The 18,361-nt window shown below is 37.9% G+C and overlaps 3 protein-coding genes across 5 annotated transcripts; 1 reads left to right on the top strand and 2 right to left on the bottom strand.

The window, feature by feature from the left end:
* Positions 1 to 31: 31 nt before the first annotated feature.
* Positions 32 to 10,652, bottom strand: mino (glycerol-3-phosphate acyltransferase mino). 2 transcript variants are annotated; one of them, XM_076526609.1, is made up of 13 exons: positions 10,517 to 10,652; positions 5,671 to 5,789; positions 5,433 to 5,611; positions 3,561 to 3,716; positions 3,086 to 3,480; positions 2,575 to 2,998; positions 2,332 to 2,503; positions 1,649 to 1,833; positions 1,392 to 1,578; positions 1,098 to 1,321; positions 926 to 1,036; positions 662 to 854; positions 32 to 582 (listed from the first exon to the last, which is right to left on the bottom strand). In XM_076526609.1, exons 1-13 carry the CDS (start codon positions 10,576 to 10,578, stop codon positions 395 to 397), a joined length of 2,595 nt encoding a protein of 864 aa, XP_076382724.1. In that variant the 5' UTR covers positions 10,579 to 10,652; the 3' UTR covers positions 32 to 394. The 2 variants fall into 2 exon arrangements, with proteins under 2 accessions (XP_076382724.1, XP_033322195.2); XM_033466304.2 differs by lacking the exons at positions 5,433 to 5,611; positions 5,671 to 5,789; positions 10,517 to 10,652 and adding an exon at positions 3,852 to 4,307.
* A 2,980-nt stretch (positions 10,653 to 13,632) lies between these two features.
* On the bottom strand, positions 13,633 to 15,079 carry LOC143260612 (uncharacterized). Of its 2 annotated transcripts, XR_013034897.1 has the most exons (4): positions 14,832 to 15,079; positions 14,386 to 14,429; positions 13,952 to 14,102; positions 13,633 to 13,845 (listed from the first exon to the last, which is right to left on the bottom strand). XR_013034897.1 is itself a non-coding variant. In XM_076526633.1 (3 exons), exons 1-3 carry the CDS (start codon positions 15,077 to 15,079, stop codon positions 14,071 to 14,073), a joined length of 324 nt encoding a protein of 107 aa, XP_076382748.1. In that variant the 3' UTR covers positions 13,633 to 14,070. The 2 variants fall into 2 exon arrangements, 1 of the variants encoding a protein (XP_076382748.1); XM_076526633.1 differs by having other exon boundaries at positions 13,633 to 14,102.
* Noc3 (Nucleolar complex protein 3) lies at positions 15,007 to 18,288 on the top strand. The gene is made up of 10 exons (XM_033484082.2): positions 15,007 to 15,147; positions 15,271 to 15,542; positions 15,614 to 15,854; positions 15,940 to 16,237; positions 16,320 to 16,654; positions 16,723 to 17,093; positions 17,172 to 17,336; positions 17,407 to 17,764; positions 17,852 to 17,949; positions 18,022 to 18,288. Exons 1-10 carry the CDS (start codon positions 15,142 to 15,144, stop codon positions 18,227 to 18,229), a joined length of 2,352 nt encoding a protein of 783 aa, XP_033339973.2. The 5' UTR covers positions 15,007 to 15,141; the 3' UTR covers positions 18,230 to 18,288.
* Positions 18,289 to 18,361: the final 73 nt, after the last annotated feature.

Below are 18,361 nucleotides of genomic sequence, written 5' to 3' on the forward strand. Positions count from 1 at the left end.
ATTAATAAAGAATTTACTAATACCCAAACCATTAGTATATAAGATTAGTTTTATTAACGTAGTAATTATAAATCTATAATCATCTAATGCTGATTGTATAGTAATATCACATGAACCATGTATATAAAATTTTTGTACGCGCATCAGAATTAACGACTGAAATCTAAAGTTTACCTGTACAACATGATGACTATGTAAAAAATATTTACCAAGACTTATCTACAAAACTTGTCAATTTTTTAATATACATACTCTAATATGTTGCGAAAACACAGTTTTCTTAAAGTTATATCTTACTTAATGTTCTGAAACCACTATATACAAGGTTTTACAACGATGTTTTATATAAAAGAATAGTACATTACAGAAGTTATTTCCTTGGTAATGTCTTTTTTTAATTTACATTTCGAGTCCATTTGAACGCTGCTATTGTTTCATAGATCTCCGTTACAGCCCAGTCTTTGTCATACTCATCCTTCAGATAGAGTATTTTAATGTTCTCTTGCGGGTGGCATTCCAAAACGTTCCATTTTTCAAACAATTTTAACGAATTTTTTATTGGATCAACGCATAAGCTCTCTCCTATTTTATGAACAAATTGATCCTGCGTTACTTTTCTTCTCTTATCATCCATTGCACATATTTCAATGTTATTACTCACCATAATTTACTATACCCCGATCTAAATTTGTTTTCAATTCTGCTAAGATTTCCTGGATTAGATCTCTTTCGGTAAGTGATCGTCCTACTAATTTCTTAAGTGTAAAGGCACTGAACGTGTAGATATCAATTAACGGCCGCAGCATCGTATGGAGAAATTCCATGCGTTTTGCGTGTTCTGGTACTAAACTTAGCTAAAACAAAATTCAAACAAATGAACATCGTCATTACAAAATATCTTTAGCTGTATAAAGCATATCCTTACTTTATATTGAATACTTTTTGTCCTATTGCTGCTCATATGTTCCTCGTCCGAACTGTCGTCAAACTTTGATGCGAATCTTCTGCTCCATGACTCTTCATCTAAGCAACCTTGCTGTAAAATCATTTTCACTATCAATAGCTGGTTGGTAAAAAATTACATTAACTTATAATACCTCTTGTAACATAATGATATCGGTATACGAGAGATTCTCTATTGCCTCAACAACGACGTGTTCTAAATCCTGGCATGGTTTGCAAAATATAAACTCGTATTTAAGGATATCGCATAGTTTAAGTGATCTTTGAATGAGGAGATCTTGAGATACTGTGATATTGTTTCGAGCAATAGCTTCTGGATCGTTGATCTGTGACTGCAATTCAGCATACAAAGCTGATACTAAAAAAAATACGAGAAATAATGAGTCTAGAATTAGTGATTTAGAACTATTAATTGGCTTCATCCTTACCTACTATACTATCCATAACGTAACACGTAAGCATCGTATTGCTGTAATAAGACAATTCGATCACATTTGGTAATATCGAGACAGGACGGATTGCGGTAACGAAGCCTGATTTGATTAATTGACCATCGATCACCTCTGTAATTTCTTGCCTTTGCTGCTGCACTAACCCCGGACCCAAAATATCCATCTGAAAGATATAATGCGAGGTCGTATCACCTTATTTCAATAAAAAGCTAATAAAAGAATCATTTGCTCACAGCGTGGTTGATAATGTCAAGACTTTCTCCGCAGAAAGCAATATCTCTCTTGCGACACTCTAAGTCTTGTCTGAGCATGTCAAATGCTTCCACTAATTTGTCCAAAGTACAACCATCTCGGAATTTATTTAAAAGCAAAAATGCAACGATGTTGGTGGACATGATAGGAGTCGAGACAGAAGAGTCTAAAAAATATTTTCTATTGAACAGGATTCAATGCAATCAAAATACAGTGACCCACAAAAGTGTTCGTCCACCCTTTAAAACGCGTTGTTACGAGTTAAAACAAATTAAACATAGCAAAAATCGCAGTTTTGTCTCGATTTTTGACACGTTTGACCAAAAACTGTAAGAAATTGCAATTTTTTAAATCTTTCAACGCCTGTAGCTTGACTCTGGATTAATCGATTTCGATAAAATTTTCAGCACGCACACAAGTTACAGAATTTTACGAAAGGTATTTCTTTTAAATTTTCGTTATAAGCTCAGATACAAAAATTAAAAAGCAAGCGTTTTAGTCACAAATAAAAGTGTTTTAGTCATTGTTTAATAGACTAATCCCCCTATCATCTAAAAGAAATTCAAATTATTTAGTCTAGTTCCTAAAAGCGTTATTGCATTTTAAAAGGTGTACAAACACTTTTATGGGTCACTGTACATGTAATCATTCGTCTTTCTCCTACCATATACAACGTGACGCGCAATACTATCTACTAATTGACGATGCTCCTCCACAATAACGTCTGTGCCATACAACGACGAACTGGACATTGTATACTTTAGAGTCTTCTCGGTGGGCGATGTTTTATTAACGGTTAACTTATTTTGCTGTGCTTGAAACGCACTCAACATTTCCTATCGATTAAGCAATTAAGTTAATAAGGACATTTTGTATCACGATTACGGATAATTAAGTGGCTGCTTACCCTAAGGGAGAACGGCTGACAAAAGTCGACTTTAACGATTCCATAATTGCCCTTTAGAGTCTCCCACATGGCTCTAATCGTAGACCAAAAGGTTTCCATTTTCTTTGGTTGACCTAGCTGTTCTCTAACAAAATTCCCATCAACGAGGCGTTCATAGTTTATTGTAACAGGTACTAGCAGCGCGTCTTCAACAGTTCCATCCATGTATGCGTCAATAATCACGCTCAGAATACCACCCTTTGGCATACACGGTTTACCAGTTCTTGTTCGTCCCCCTTCTATGAAGAATTCAATGTTATGGCCTGCTCTCAAGCTCTCCATGATATATGTGTGAAGAGTAGTACGGTAAAGAACATCTTTGCGACCCAAAACCGGATCGATCCTACGCTTGATAAAAAACGCGCCTAAGCCTCGTAGTAGCCAGCTAGAATTAACGTTAAATGGTAATAATTATTGGTAAAGAAAGAGCTTAGCAGAATAGATTACAAAATACAGAATATCCGCAACACACCCAAAGAATGGAATTTTTAAATTATCTCCGGCTGCGATCAGTGGATATCTAACTTCGTTCATTAATAGAGTGAAGCTGATCATAATGTAATCTAAGTGACTGCGGTGCAGCGGAAGAAATACCAAAGGAAGGCCAGTTTCGTTTGCTTTCTTCAGCATCTCTATCTGCGACGGTAATACTACGGCGGACTGTATAAAACACGGCAACAATTTATACAGAACCCAAGCAGCCAATTTAAGTAAAACGTTGCTTATTCTGCTTTCCATCTCAAGTAGGATTGTCTTAGCCCTTTCTTTTGCTTTGGTCAGAGCCTTCGTTTCGCTGCAGCCCTCGTCTGCCACTGTTTCCCAAGCGGTCATTTTGACCGCTTCTTCTAATCTCTCGTCGTTCAGGACCTAAAAACGGAATATACTCTGCAATGTCTGCGATTTCGAAGTTTAAGATACAAAAATTTCAATGCTCATTTGTGATATACCATTTGAGTAATTTTCGCGTAATCGTACACTTTACGGCTCCAAACATGCGAGATGCAACTGAACACTTTTGAAAATAGCGCGGGACCTGGATTGACTACTAGTATGTTTAGGCCGAAAGGCATGTGCTGCTTGATAATACTATTTACCAACGAATCCTGTAATAACACGAAATCAAAGTTAGTTAAGTGGAAAATTTTTCGCATGAAGATACTTTCTTATTTTTAGAATGATTCTTCAAGGGAAATAGATATGTTACGCGTGGATGTTTCAACATCCTTTGATCAACTTACACCTTCGGGATATCCCCGTATAATGGTAATGCGTAACCATCGTGAAAAAAGTCCACGTGGTTTGTCATACATTTTTAGATTTTTCTTTCTTTAGCTTAAAATAGCTCTCGATCACCGCACAATCACGTTAATTATCATTACTGCAAGTTTCACGAGCATTACGAGTCAGTTTTCAAATCAGATTTCTTAAATTGAATTATTCGATAAGAGTAATTGAACGACCCCTCGCTATTGTCGGTACATTGCCATCAAGAGCTGTGATTATGCATCCGATAAAGGTACATTGCACTCAACGGTATACATTACACATCGTCTTATGTTTGAATTCACTGACCAAAAAATGATCAACGTGTGTATTGGAAAGAATGTATTATTATATTCGATCACTACGCAATAAAATGCGCGACGAAATTATACAATAAAATAATTTGCGCATGTCTTGTGCGTAAACGCGCGACCAACAATTATTGTAGTTATCGAAGGAATTGACAGAATCCGATGCAGCAGTTACGTAATTAAATGTGCGTCGAAAGATGGCGGTGTTAATTAGGTAACGAGAGGTTTTTTCGTTGTGCGGTGCTTGAAATTCAAACTACACCAAACAATGTCTACTATAATAACGTGTAGAATTTTAATAATCATTCTCCTAGTCGGAGCACATCGGACACACTTTTAACATTCAATGCGTTTAGAGTATTTCGTAATCACAGATATTAACACATTTGATTAGTTCGAATATTTTCTTGAATATTTGTAGAATATTATCGATCAAGCTCGTTAACTATAGTAGGCGGACGAGTTATTCAGAACAAATGAAACTGAATTGATGCACATGTGCAACCACGATATTCCGAATTTTGTGCGTGCGATGGTCGCAAGAGGCACGGCTAAATATATTTTTGGTGTTGCAGGAATGTGAAGAAGCGATGTCGACGTTGTCAAACTGTCTGGGTAGAGTCTATACGCTATTAACATTGCTGCTCTCTTCACAAGCATTATTACAACAGCCCGTTAACACTATTGGTAGACAACTATTAAAAAATTCAGATACCATACAATATAGTCACGATCATATTAAATCACGTTAACATCGCTCTTCACATAATTAATATGGATGATCGTGCAATACAGTGGTTCTACAATAATTCCTCAATTGAACAATATTCTTATGAGCAGACTCCCTTAACCCTTTGCAGTCGAATGGCGACTATAAGGCGCCACTAAAAATTGTTATGTCACGTTTGAAAATAATGTTAACGTTATCAAATTTGCTTTATATTTATGAAACTCTTAATAGCGTAATTGTTGCACGAGTTACTAAATTCTATTTCGTATAAAACGGAAACACTATAGGTCAGAAAAACTATTTTAGATTTCGAGTTAAAATGGCTCCGACTGCAAAGGGTTAACACGTTGACCGCCAAAATTTTATAAAATCAAAGCATTCCATTGATTAATATCTGTGATATTATTTGTAAAAATTACGTGATATTGCTTTCAAATTAATCGCCCGAATGTGGATGGCATGCCATCAACGTGTCAAGGATTTGTTTCGGCAGTCCATTTTTCCATGAAACTCACTCTGGAAGCTGGAGTGCAACTCCGACAGCAGTAGTGCAAAAACGAGGGTTTCTCTTTCACCAGAGCACTCAACGGCTCGGTCTCCTTGATCTTGAACAAGTTGTTCTCCCGAACTTTTCTCGCCTGTTCTCTATCCTGTATCTTTCGCCTGTGCAACTGCAGTCCAGTCCGGCGAAGCTCTAAAACACAACGAACCCCGTAACAAACTGAATCATTGATTAATTACAAATAAGCTTACCCCCGACCGAGTAACGATTGGTGCTCGATTCCGAATTTCTTTTCACTTCCGTTCTACTCTCCCATTTCGCGTAGACCTCCTGCAGACGCGTTGATAATACGTCCACCATGGTGTTCGCTCTGCGATTACATAGGACATTTATTCGTTATTAATGTACAATGAATTTCGATGATTTTGTCTCACTTGAAGATTTCAAACGAGCCCTAAATAAATTACAATAGCAGATATCCGAGGGCTTTCGAGGGTTTTACGAGCTGTTTTCGCAGCTCGATTGTCCCAGAATGATTGAAACGAGTGATCTGGATGCAGGAGACTCATAATTACCGACGTCATGATATTAACACTAACCGTACTGGCACTTGACACAACCTTGACATACACCTAACCATACCGTAACCGATCATTTGACCGGTTACGAAATAGACGTTGTTTTTATGAAAAGAATTGTCAATTTATTGTTAGAAATGGTGCAAAACATAACTTTGATGTAACAATAAAACAATCAATCATATATTTATCATATTTTTATTTTTATATGTAACAGTATTGTCAACTTTCACTTTCGGAATCTGATACAAATTTTCGGCGCTTTTGTCCCCTACGGACATTAAATACGTTTTCTTCTTCATCGTCAGTGTCAGACAAATCGTCGCTTTCAATTTCATCAGTGTCGAACAAATCGCGGCAAGCGAGCCAGGTGATGAATTTTTCTCGGTAAAAAAAAAGAAGCCAAAAAGAAAAGAAAAATCGACAAATTTGATTAATCAGATAATATAAGAGTTTGCACAAAGTTAGATGAACAAAAAATATAATAACAAACATATAATTTTTAAATCAATCTTCCAACCGGCCCCGGTACGGTTAGTGTTAACAGACAATCACGGATATAATTCGAGGAGAATTTCACGGGTGATGCTCCCTGAGCCCAATCGAGCATCATTCACGCTCGATCTCCAACGCATTTAACGAGTCGATACAGCCGAGTGCAATTCTGAGCGGAGCGGATGTGGCTTTTCTTTTCCTGAACCTGTCCCCCGTATTGGACGCACAACAGGAGGCAACAGGAGTTCCAACGATAGGAAAATCAGTTACGTGGTCCCTAGATCAAGTCCATCGGACACAGGGTTCATTGGAGTTCATCCAAATTCTTCCCTCTATTTCAGTTTTCATAAAGCAAAATATGAAAATAGAAGTCAGTTTCACCGAGCCACTGAACGTGATCAGTTTTTATCGCTTTTCAAAAACAACAAGATCTTCACAATCTGGATAATAGCAAGATAAAGAATCCGCGAAATCCGTCATTTCGACAAACGTTAAATTTCATAAGGTATATTCGCGTTGCAAAAAGAAGGGAGATCAGATATGGATGGATGGTAGCGATCTGGCCGTGAAAAGCAAAGGTCGGCCAGGATATTAAACGCTCCAATTGGGGCGTGAAACCGTCGGGTAGAGCTTTGTCAACAATACCGTTTGTCATTTTATACAAATACGATATCTGTACATCTATCAATCTCCGTGCCTTTTGTTTACCGCGAGATATCGCGCAAGGCAATTATCAAATCTAAACTTTCACCCGGCAAATCCTCGGGCAAGATGACTTCTTAATCATGCTAATATATGTATACCGGAGACTCTCCCACGAAGGTCTGTTCCACAGGACGTCCAGCGGGATTGTACGCACACGGCCGTGGGCACGAAATTACAAGAAGTTACCCTCCGTTAGGCTCGCACGACTCTTAGGATGACGTAGTAATTCGCATTGTTCCATGAAACGGATGGAAAAAAAAGGAAGTACATGCGGAACAATGCTGCTCGACGTCTTGAAATGTAATGCATCAAATCCAAAGTTGAAACGCGAGGAGTCGAGGAAGGTCGATTTGGGGGCTCCTTGCGAGAGCCTTTGCAAATCAAATCTGTTCTTCAAGGTAGAATTCAGTGTCCGTTGCTGTAGGTCGCGCAAGTAGCTGACGCAAAGTCTGTATACCTTATCTGAAGCCGACGATAAGGAACCAACCACTCGAGACTGTTTCTCTACATTCGATCATTTAGGAATATATAATTTCTATTTAACGAGTTATGCATTTTTACAGGTCAAAAGGAGACCGCGACGACAAGACAATGAACACGTGAATTAGTTTTTCTGATGCGACGATTTCAGTATTGGGTTACATCCGTCGCGAAACTCCGTCACTTTGTGAGAAATAGGAAGAAAAGCGAATGATCGTAAATCACGGATCCATCGTGTTGTAACGTGGGACGTGTCGCTTTTTGTACTATCATCATTCGTGTTCGTCGTGACGAGTGCTTTCAAGCACGGCCTCGACCAATGTTGTGTTGAATCGAGCGTTCGATAAAGTCATGAAATATGTATCGCGAAGCGGCAGGTTTTGCGACGCGATTATGCAGATAGCTGGTAAGAAAAGGGACACCCGGTGCCATACGATCTGCAGCCGATCTATGTACACGCGAACGTATCGAGTATCGGTTACATAAACGAGTATTAAGTGTGAGCGGCCTGTCCGATTGGAAGAAGCATGTAAACGCGAAGCATTTGTCCGAAAACAAAAACAAAAAACGGTATCGTTCGATGGAGATCGGCAAACAGGTCGGACCATGTCGTCGCGAAACGATCACGGACGTTGTACCGAACCGGAAACGGATCTGTTCGACGATCGATGCTGGTGTCTTTCACAGTTTACGATCGAGGTACCTTAATCTCTTTCGAAGTCAGAATTTTGTACAATTGTCGAAAGCAGCACGCGCTCGAAGGTAGCAATGATTAATCGGCAAAGTCCAAACCGATAAGAGTATCGCGTGCCAGACTGCTGCTACTTCGAAGCCATCAAACGATTACAAACGATCGTGAGCAGTGACCGTCTCACCTCGAGTGGGAGTTAGACGATAATCATGATTAATAACCGTGGACACGGGTCCTTAGCAAACTGGACCCACTTTTGCCATGCTCGCCTGACGACACTGGCCAACAATTACTTCGCATTCCGACGTATTGAGATTATCAGGATCAAGTTTACTCGCTTCTTAAGAAAATTCTAACGCTATAGACAAACGACACCTTTCGTTAACACCGAAGCTCCGTGGAGGCTGCAACGCTTTCAACGAAGCGTCTCGTCGAATGTGCTTAAACCTGTTCGCTGCCACCACTTTTTTGGCTGCCTGTTTTCACTGCTAAAACATTAAAAATTGGAACGTACTAACATGAACACAATGAATATTAATATGTTCACTGAAAACAGAGTACGTATCCGGTTTGAAAAATAATCAAGCAATTTGTCGAACGAAAGTTATGGATTGTGACTTTACGTATCGATGTGTTAATTGATTTCTATGTCCGGACGAAACAAGTGATCCCCAAAGGCTTCTAGAGCCTTTCGTTAGGTAATTTCACTCTACATATTTCCAATCTATGACGATATTTATTTTCACAGCGTTAGATACATTCAAAGAATGCGCCACGCTTGTAAAAATAAGATGCAACACGACGAAGAAAAGTAGAAGTTCGACGGACAACATAATCGTTTAATAACAAACGCAGCTGGCGATGGTCCGATCGGATCAGCGTGTCGCAATTTTATTTTGTAGTCGACTGATATCGGATTGAACAGAGGTTAAAAGCATCGAGACGAGGATGGAAGAAAATGGAGAACTTCGATGAAAATAGAGCATCTTACGATATTGCTGAAGTTCTTTTTGTTTTAACATAGAACGCATGATCGTCCGGGTCGGGGTCCGGGTTATCGAGAAACAGAAACTCGTGTAGGACTCTTGTGAAAGCATTGTAAGATTAGGGGATGCGAATCTGATGCAGCTGGTGCAGCAGAACGCGAGTAAGCGCTGTACGCAATTAGCGCAAATGCGAACGATTCGCGCGAGGAAAATTCGTCAAAAGAAAAGCTAGAATTCAGACTAATGGTTTAACAGATTCCACAAGGATTTGCATAATTTCCCGATTATGGTAAAACAAGAGTGTTCGCGACCCGATCCACAAGCGTAAAATTAATGCCTTAGACACGATTAGAATTTTACCACCTCTTTGCAGCGGAGAAAGCGCAAACGGCCGAAGCTACGATTTCATGCAAATACTAGTCGAAATCGACGGAAGTCCTTTTACCACGTATTGCTTCAAAACAAACTCTGATTCTAAATAGAAATGTAGATTTTTCGTGAAATTACCTGATTAAGATATTCTACATCCCCTTAACCACGGTATAAATGAAATGCTCGAATTAAGTAAATCAGAGTTTTCTTCTAATGTATTTTGCACTGCGTAAAAAGAACGCAATCATATTGGACGCATAAACAAAAGTCGCAGGCTTTTCAGCAATTTGCAGGCCTCGAAATTGAAATCCCCGTATTATAAATCTGAGATTAATCTAAGTTAATCGAGATGTCCAGCAGACTCCGCAATACGTTCCGAGCGACCGACAACTCGATTATAAGTGTTACAAATAAGATTTGAATGGCATCGGTTATTTTAGGGTGCAGGCTAGACCGTGCGAAGCAAGAAGGTTAACTCCTTAATCGAGCGCATGCAAATTGCGATTAGTGGTACAAAGAGTTGTGCAACATTGTTGGCACACATCTGTTTCGAGGAGAAGCGCAACCGCAAGTGGGGATATCGTGCGTCGTTATACTAAATCTCGCGTGTGTAATGACCCGTAACGATCGCTCCATCGCGTTGCAATCAGCTGAGACACGACTCTCCCTCGGCCGAAATTCCCCGTGGAAAGAAAATAAAAAGATTCGCGGCAGAGACAGGCGGTCCTTAACGCTTCGTCGGCGAGCCGTTTCAGATGGCTAGAGCGCGTTGTACTACGATTATGGTTACCTGAAGTTGAAAAAGTAGAAGAGGATCCCGAAGAACAGGAAAATTTCGACGAGGCCGTCCATCGTGTTGTATCGTGTTGATCGCACAAAGCACCGCTCGCCGTGTAGAAAAAAAGCAAATGAATTCGAAAATGCGTAACTGGCTGGCTTCAAGGCGGGCCGGCGCCGGCAGAGCGAGCGATTATGCTCGTTTAGTCCGTAAAACAGAGTCGCGAGCTCAACTGCTCGGGAACATGATGATTTCGATCGAAATCGGCCGCCGTTTATCTCGAGTCAGCCCGATCACGGACGGTGACAATCGCGTAAACTTTGATCTTCGCGGCCGTCGCTCCTCGTGAGGAAACCACCTGGACATGATCCATAGATCCCCGAGAGAGCACGTTATCGTCGGACGTAACGGATGGCGCGCGAGGGCGCGCGCGCGCGCTTGCACTCGCAATCGACGACTTTCGTCGTGTGGGGAACCTTTGTGAAACAACAACACCGTGAAACACGAAATGCCGCCGCGCCGGTCGGGACAATCGCCGACTTTCTACCGCGATGCGTTAAATATCCGGCAACAATATTCGCAGAGGACAGTTCACTGACTCGTTTTAGCGTGTCGCGCACGGGTAGCATCGTTGCATCGCAGTCGCAACCGGCCCCTGAACTCAAGCATCCGGAACCCTTTTGTGCCGTCAACGGCCGAGGAACGGTTCGCAATCGAACAGGGCTAACAATTAGTTGGAAACGCTCGTCGATCGCTGGTTCGAACGCTCGATCGCAGGCTGAACATTGGCAACTCGGACAATCGTGTGAGAAAATCTACGGTGGCTCCAGAAATTCTCCGACAAATTGTTCATATTAAAACTGTTACGATTTCGGAAAAGCATTAAACCTGGTTTTGTTTTAAAGTTACAGGCAAGTCGCGAAAGGGCTGGACATGTTAACTCGTACAAGGAGTGCCTACGATAGAGGTGAACCAGCGTGATGATCGGTAGCATGTAATACTCCCGGGTGGGTAATACACTGATGACCATGTTAACTCGTATGCAGAGACCGTGTTGGTGTAAGAACGTCCGGTGGTGTGAGTATATACAGGGTGAACCACCTGACACGCATTCCTAAATATTTCCTAAGTCAATCTTTACGATAATAGCCAAAATTCTCGATGGAAAAAGGATTTACTCGTTGTTTTAATCCCAAGAACGTTTGTTTAAAAGTTGTTAAATGTTATCCATAACTCATAATGCGTATACGGATTACTTCAGCAATACGTGTTAGATTGTTCCTCTGTATTTGCGAAACGATCTCATTCTAACGGGTCGAATGGTACCGTTTTTGTTTCGCTCTCCAAACAGGATACGCCTTAAGAATGATCTTGACGGTCGTAATTTCGTGGAAGTCGATAATGGCACTGAATCATAGTGTAGCATAATGTTAACGGAGTTCGACACAGCTTTTACACGTCGGAATAATGATACCTTGAGTTCATCTCGAAATATAGTCATCGCATTCCTATGTTGTCCTGCGATAAATTGAGAAGAATGGTTGTACAAGTTTGCATAGATTTTCTGGTTTGCAATAATACTCTGGTAATCAGAGAATCGTTTTATATCGAGGTCCTAAAAAGCAACAGAATTTATATGTGAATCCCTTTCAAGTTCAAAAGCAAAACTCTGAATATGTATCTGAAAACTATTCACACCTCCACTTTTTGTTACGAATTCGTTACAGCGACCGTGAAAGAAGCATATTTTTCAAATATGCAATTCGACCTTATTATTTCCTAACGTGCGACCTCTGTCGAAGTATATCGTGCGAAAACACAGTGATTTACGACATTCATTCTTCCGCCGATAGATTTTCCATTTCTTCCACTCCATCCTTCTAAAAAATGTTCCGAAAAAAAGTTATCATTCAACGCACTAATTAATATTTCGCAAGACTGAATTCGATACCTGATTTATTCTATACAAAATTCAATTCGTATGCAAATACAGCAAGACGTTAAAATAAATATGTAGTCATGGACCAACAAGTAAATTGACACTGACATTTGGAATACGTAACCGGCAACACCACTTATCCTCAGTCATTCATTCAAAATTCCATTGCGAGATCAGTGAACTGTCGTCGAATATCGTCGCACGCAAGATTTACAATTACGTTCTATAAACAACGATTATTCAAATATTAACAATCACGGTAGACAGAAAGGAGTACCTTATGTTCGGCGACGTTCCAATTCCGTTACGTTTAACCGCGAAAATTTAAAGCGAACAGTACGAACTGTGGCGCACTTTTTGGAGGAAGAACTAACAACGAAAATCCGTTCAGTGTTGCATGTAATATCGGACCGTGCATGTAACACGGAAAAAAGGAACGATTATGCGAACCAAACGAACAGTTTCGGTTTCATTCGGCAAACGATGTGATCACCGCAAAGGTCGAATCATAACTGCATCCATGGCACCAAGGAGAACACGTGGTACACGGGGCAAAATAACATTCCCCGCGATGCTGACGATTAATCAGCATGACACTTTTAAGTTTTCCATCGAATACACAACCCCCGTTTGTCTATGACGTTAAGGGACGATAAGATTACAATTTGGAAACGGTCTCGTGATCAGTTACTGCGTTTCTCAGTCTCGAAAGAATGTGAAACGTAGATAATGGATGGTAGCTGGGCATTCGGCATAAACCGATGGTGGCGTTACTCTCGTTTGTCCAATAGGATCTCACGAAAAATGTTTGTTAGTTAAGTCACGAAAAAATTCGTCTTGACTGCATCTGCATTTCCATCGCGCACAATGTCAGACAAGTCAACGAAACCGTTTTAAAACTTCACAGAAGACGATCGGACACGCACTGATCAATGGCGACGTCGGACTCTGGTACCATTCCAAATATTTCATTTATTCGAAACGTTTAATATTAAAAATCCTACACGATCGTTTTTGTGTAAGAATATCGAACGTGTAAAGGGAGCGTTCGCGAGAGATTCTTTGTTTAACGTCTTTACGGGTTCGCACGATGCACTCTACAGAAACAGCATTCTCGAGCCACAAAATCGGTGTGACCCGATGTCCAGTTAGTTCCATGCAACCCGTAAATTAATCCTATTGAAAGCCATTAACGTTTCATGCTGTTCTTTATTGTGTGTCAATTTACAGGACCGCATTAAGATTCTCTGACTGTACGTACAAGAAAGATTCATTGGTAGTCTGAGAACTCGCTAAACAACGATTTCGTATGGGACTACGCTTTCTTCTTTACGCGTTGCTTTCACAATCAAAACGGTGAATGTAGTCGCTTCGTTATACACTTCGTTTTTTTATGTTATTTCTATTCAATCAAATCAACCATCGGTTATATTAATGATTAAATGAATTATATAATTGTGTTTTTCTTTATAATAAATGATATAACGTCAAATAAGTAAATGCCAAACCTTCAAACACGACCTTCTGCTATTGGACATTATAGTATAAAAAATTTATGGTAGATTATATGGCTCCCAATAAGTTTGTAACCTAATAAAATGAGCCCGATGACATCTAATTGCGATATTCATTCTTCATTTATATACAAATTATAGCGAACTAGAAAATATAACGTAACATGAATATACATAACATAACAAAAAATATTAAAAAGGATGACATATTGTTTACGAAATATATTTAGTTATGTATTAAGCTCTTAATTAATTACGACAATGCTTACGTTTTCTATTGTAAATATTCTTAGATCATAATGGAAAAGTTGACTATAGCGTGCCAAAAGTAATCTAGCATATCTTCTTCATCAGTCTGACAAGCGTGCAAAACATAACCTTCTTCTAAAAAGTATACCTTTTAGATTCACGCATAAATCTTATCTTACCTTCTGATGATATTTGAAGAAAATTCTTGTGTTCACATGGATCACTATTCAAAATAGATTTAATTATTAATAAATACGTTAAAATATAGTACTTCGCACTATAAAACATACAATCCTATATCTATGCTATTATCTTCATGCATGCGTTCAACATACTATTGTAAGTTCTGAACAGAGATTGTAGCTATTGAAATCGAAATTTGTAATTGTTAATACAATAATATCGTGTATTAAACGATATAAGTTTATTAGTAACAATTAATATAAGTACATAACAACTGTGATGTAGTATAATTAATAACATTTTTTTATGTTTATTATAAAAAAAGGTGGACATGCAATGTTGTGTGCGACCGTCTAACATGGCGCACGACGTCATATATAACAAAAACAGGTGCTGACAGAATGAACACTTATTTTACAAACTAGTTTGTAATAACAAATACTGTTCAAACGCTGCGATAGTACAATTACTGTGGTAAAGAAAATTGTTTTGGCGATGACTGTTGAAAGGTCGGTGGTTTGGAGGAAGAAGGATGGGGAGAGCGTTTCGGCCGGGTCCCGCTAGAGGACTCATCAGTAAGGTTTTTGTAGCGGGTTCTGCCTTAGACTTTGGGATGTGGGAAGGACGGACGAAGTTTGTATAATATACAAACTGAGGCAGATCGGTCACGTGCGGGAAAAGAAAATCCATTTGCTGACGAGTCTGGAGGTAGCCGTCACAGTGTGTTCAACGTTGCATAAATCTACGAAAAAATGGTGGTAAGTAATGCCAGATTAATGAATTAAAAACAATAATTAAACTTAACCTAAACGTCGTTATATATTTAAGATACATTTAAGGCAATTTGTCATTTCGTATAATTAGTTAATTTCTTATGTTAGGCAAAACAGAAAAAACTTAAAATTAGTGCAATTAAAAGGAGCAATCAGAAAAGGACCAAACTTATGAAACAAGGAAAACTTAAAACAAGGCGACATAAACCGAAAAAACAAGTTCAAAAAGTAGTACAATCACATCCAGAATCAGTGGAAGAAGAAGAGAGTGATCATGGAGAAGATCTTTTGAATATGGTCGAAGAAGATGACTTAGAATTTTTGGAGAAAGCTATCTCTAATAAATCCTATAATTTATTGAAACATATACATCTAAACCAGTATGTTAAATGTTCGATACCTTTATTATAGTATTTTGATAAACAATTGTTTATAATTATGTGTAATTTAGAACAGATAATAGAAAAGATAAAAAAAGGAAAAGTAACGGAACACTAGAGGAATTATATGAAAATAATGTTTCAAAAATAGCCGAAGAAAAAGGAAACAAGAAAGTTCGTCTACTACTTCCTACAAAAACTCAAAATGGGATTATAGAAAAAAGAGTAATAGAAGTTGATGATAAAGATAAAGAAAATGAGTCTAATGAGGAACAAAATGGAGAAGATGAGAATGTGGAAGGAGAAGTAGAGGTATGTGTAATAATGCTCATATCATATGAAACATTACTTCAATAGCAAGAATCCTTATATATGTATGAATTAACTGATATTTCAGAATGAAGTTAAAGATGAAGGTGAAAATAAGAAGCCTGTGTCTATGATTGAACTCTTAGCGTGTCGTAGAGAAGCACTAACATCAAAACGTTTAAAAATTGGTTTACTTGCTAGTACTCTTTTAGAAACACCAGAGCATAAATCTGATAATTTCAAAGCTTTGCTAGATTTTATGGAAGAATCAGATCCAGAAGTATACATTACTGTTAGAAAATTGGCAACAGTATCTTTGTTAGAAGTCTTCAAAGACTTATTACCGTCTTATCATATTCTACAAGTTCAGCAAGAGGGTGTAAAATGTATGCAGCTATCATTGGTGATATTATTTATATTTTAACAATATGCTGTAGCATATATGATGAACATTTTTTGATTCTTTAGTAAAGAAGGATACATTGGCACTACAAAATTATGAAAGCACTCTATTAAGAAATTATAAACGTTATCTGCAAAAATTAGAAAAGATGTCTGGTGTATTACGAAGAAAAAAAGGAGATACACGACCATTAAAAGAAGAGGAAATTGAATTAGGAAAGCTTGGAATAACGTGCATGTGTAGTATTTTAACGACGCATCCTTACTTTAACTACTCCATTAATATAGCCAATTTTTTGATACCGTTTCTTGATAATAAACTTGAATTTGTGAGACAAGAAGTGGTTAAATGTATTTCTCAAATATTCAAGGAAGACAAACGAGCTGAATTGTCTCTTACAGTAAGAAATCCAAACTATAATTTTAAGGTGCACTCTAATAATATTAATTATATTGTTTCAATTTTCAGATCGTACGTAGACTAAATCAGTACATAAAAACAAAAGCTCACTCTGTTCATTCTGAAGTTCTATTTGTACTTTTATCTCTTCGTATAAAAGATGTGAATTTGGATAAAGAGAAAGAGGAGGAAAGTAAGCAAAGAAAACTTATGTCTCACAAACAAAGAATTCTTGCTTTAAGTAAACGAGAGCGAAAAAAGAGTAAAAAGCTTGAACAAGTAGAAAATGAGTTGCTTGAAACCAAAGCAGAAGAGAATAAACACACTAAACAGAAACTCCTTACTGAAATTACTAGCATAGTGTTTACTATTTACTTTAGAATATTAAAGCAAACACCTAATAGTAAAATTCTGTCCATTTGTCTGGAAGGCCTTGCAAAGTATAGTAATTTTTTCTACATCTAATTACTTAATATATATCACGTTATATAATATTTCATTCTACGTAATAATTACAGATTTGCACATTGCATAAATTTGGAGTTTTATCAGGATTTAGTGACTGTTATAAATAAATTGATGGAAGAAACGAATTTGAGTCTAAGAGATCAATTGTATTGTATACAATGCGTATTCACAATATTATCAGGTCAGGGATCGGCATTAAATCTCGATCCTTATAGGTATGTGTCTCAGAAAAAGCAATTATCCATTTAGAGGAGAAAATTAAACGTACAGTTTTTTATTTTATAGGTTTTATGTACATCTATATAAAAATTTAATAAATATCCATTGTGGTAAAACTCATCCAGAATCAGAGATTCTTATAAAAGTTTTAGTACAAGTTTTAATTCAAAGGAGAAAAAGAATCACGCAAAATCGTTTAATAGCGTTTCTAAAAAAAATAGCTATTGTGTCTTTACAATCTCAGCATAACACAGCACTCAGCATTCTTGGAATAATAAAACAAAGTATGCAGCTTGGAAAAACTGCGAATATTTTGCTAGACACAGATTGCAGTACTGGAGATGGCTTTTATCAACCAGAATTAGAAGAACCTGAATGTTGTAATGCACACTGTACAGCATTGTGGGAACTCGCAGCTTTGCAAGTACGTAATCATAAAACTTTATCAATAACAACAGATATCTTCAAAGTTCTATCAATTATTTATACTTTTACTATTTTATCTTTGCAGCGGCATTATCATAGCGTCGTCCAGAATATAGCGAAAAATATAGCTTGGGGTGTACCATCCACTGGGGAAGGTAGTTTATCCCCTAAAATTTCAAAATTGTAAGTAAAACATTTCGTTTTTATGGACTGATGTTTTTAGATAAATGATGTCAATCATCTAATTTTTTGTAGAACTCCAGAAGAACTGTACACTGAGTATGATCCTACTGGTGTTGCATTCAAACCAGCTGTACCAGTTCCCAAGAAGACAACTAGAAAGAAGACAATAGCGACACATCATTTTGTTAACAGTCAATTCGGAGATTACGTTAATAGCGTAAATAACTCTGAATTGTTTGCAGACGGATACGTAGATTTTTATAATGCATATTGCAGTTAACATTACCTATAATACAAATTACAAAGAATGAAATGAGCAATATATTATTTTAAACCGTGCATACTTTGTAAATATTTATTTACGATCTTCAAAATTCTGTACGCAGCTATGAAATAAGTAGCATTTCGAAGT

The sequence above is a fragment of the Megalopta genalis genome, chromosome 15 (assembly GCF_051020955.1).
Source record: "Megalopta genalis isolate 19385.01 chromosome 15, iyMegGena1_principal, whole genome shotgun sequence".
NCBI lineage: Eukaryota > Metazoa > Arthropoda > Insecta > Hymenoptera > Halictidae > Megalopta > Megalopta genalis.

Coding starts and splice junctions, on each gene's coding strand:
- Noc3 (XM_033484082.2), top strand. Junction 15,855..15,939: donor ATGTGGAAGGAGAAGTAGAG/GTATGTGTAATA, acceptor CTGATATTTCAG/AATGAAGTTAAAGATGAAGG. Junction 17,337..17,406: donor TTAAATCTCGATCCTTATAG/GTATGTGTCTCA, acceptor TTTATTTTATAG/GTTTTATGTACATCTATATA.
- LOC143260612 (XM_076526633.1), bottom strand. CDS start 15,079: ATGGATTTTCTTTTCCCGCACGTGACCGATCTGCCTCAGTTTGTATAT. Junction 14,430..14,831: donor ACTATCGCAGCGTTTGAACA/GTATTTGTTATT, acceptor TATTTTGAATAG/TGATCCATGTGAACACAAGA. Junction 14,103..14,385: donor TCTTCAAATATCATCAGAAG/GTAAGATAAGAT, acceptor TATATTTTCTAG/TTCGCTATAATTTGTATATA.
- mino (XM_076526609.1), bottom strand. CDS start 10,578: ATGGACGGCCTCGTCGAAATTTTCCTGTTCTTCGGGATCCTCTTCTAC. Junction 3,481..3,560: donor ACGCGAAAATTACTCAAATG/GTATATCACAAA, acceptor TTCCGTTTTTAG/GTCCTGAACGACGAGAGATT. Junction 2,999..3,085: donor TTAAAAATTCCATTCTTTGG/GTGTGTTGCGGA, acceptor CGTTAATTCTAG/CTGGCTACTACGAGGCTTAG.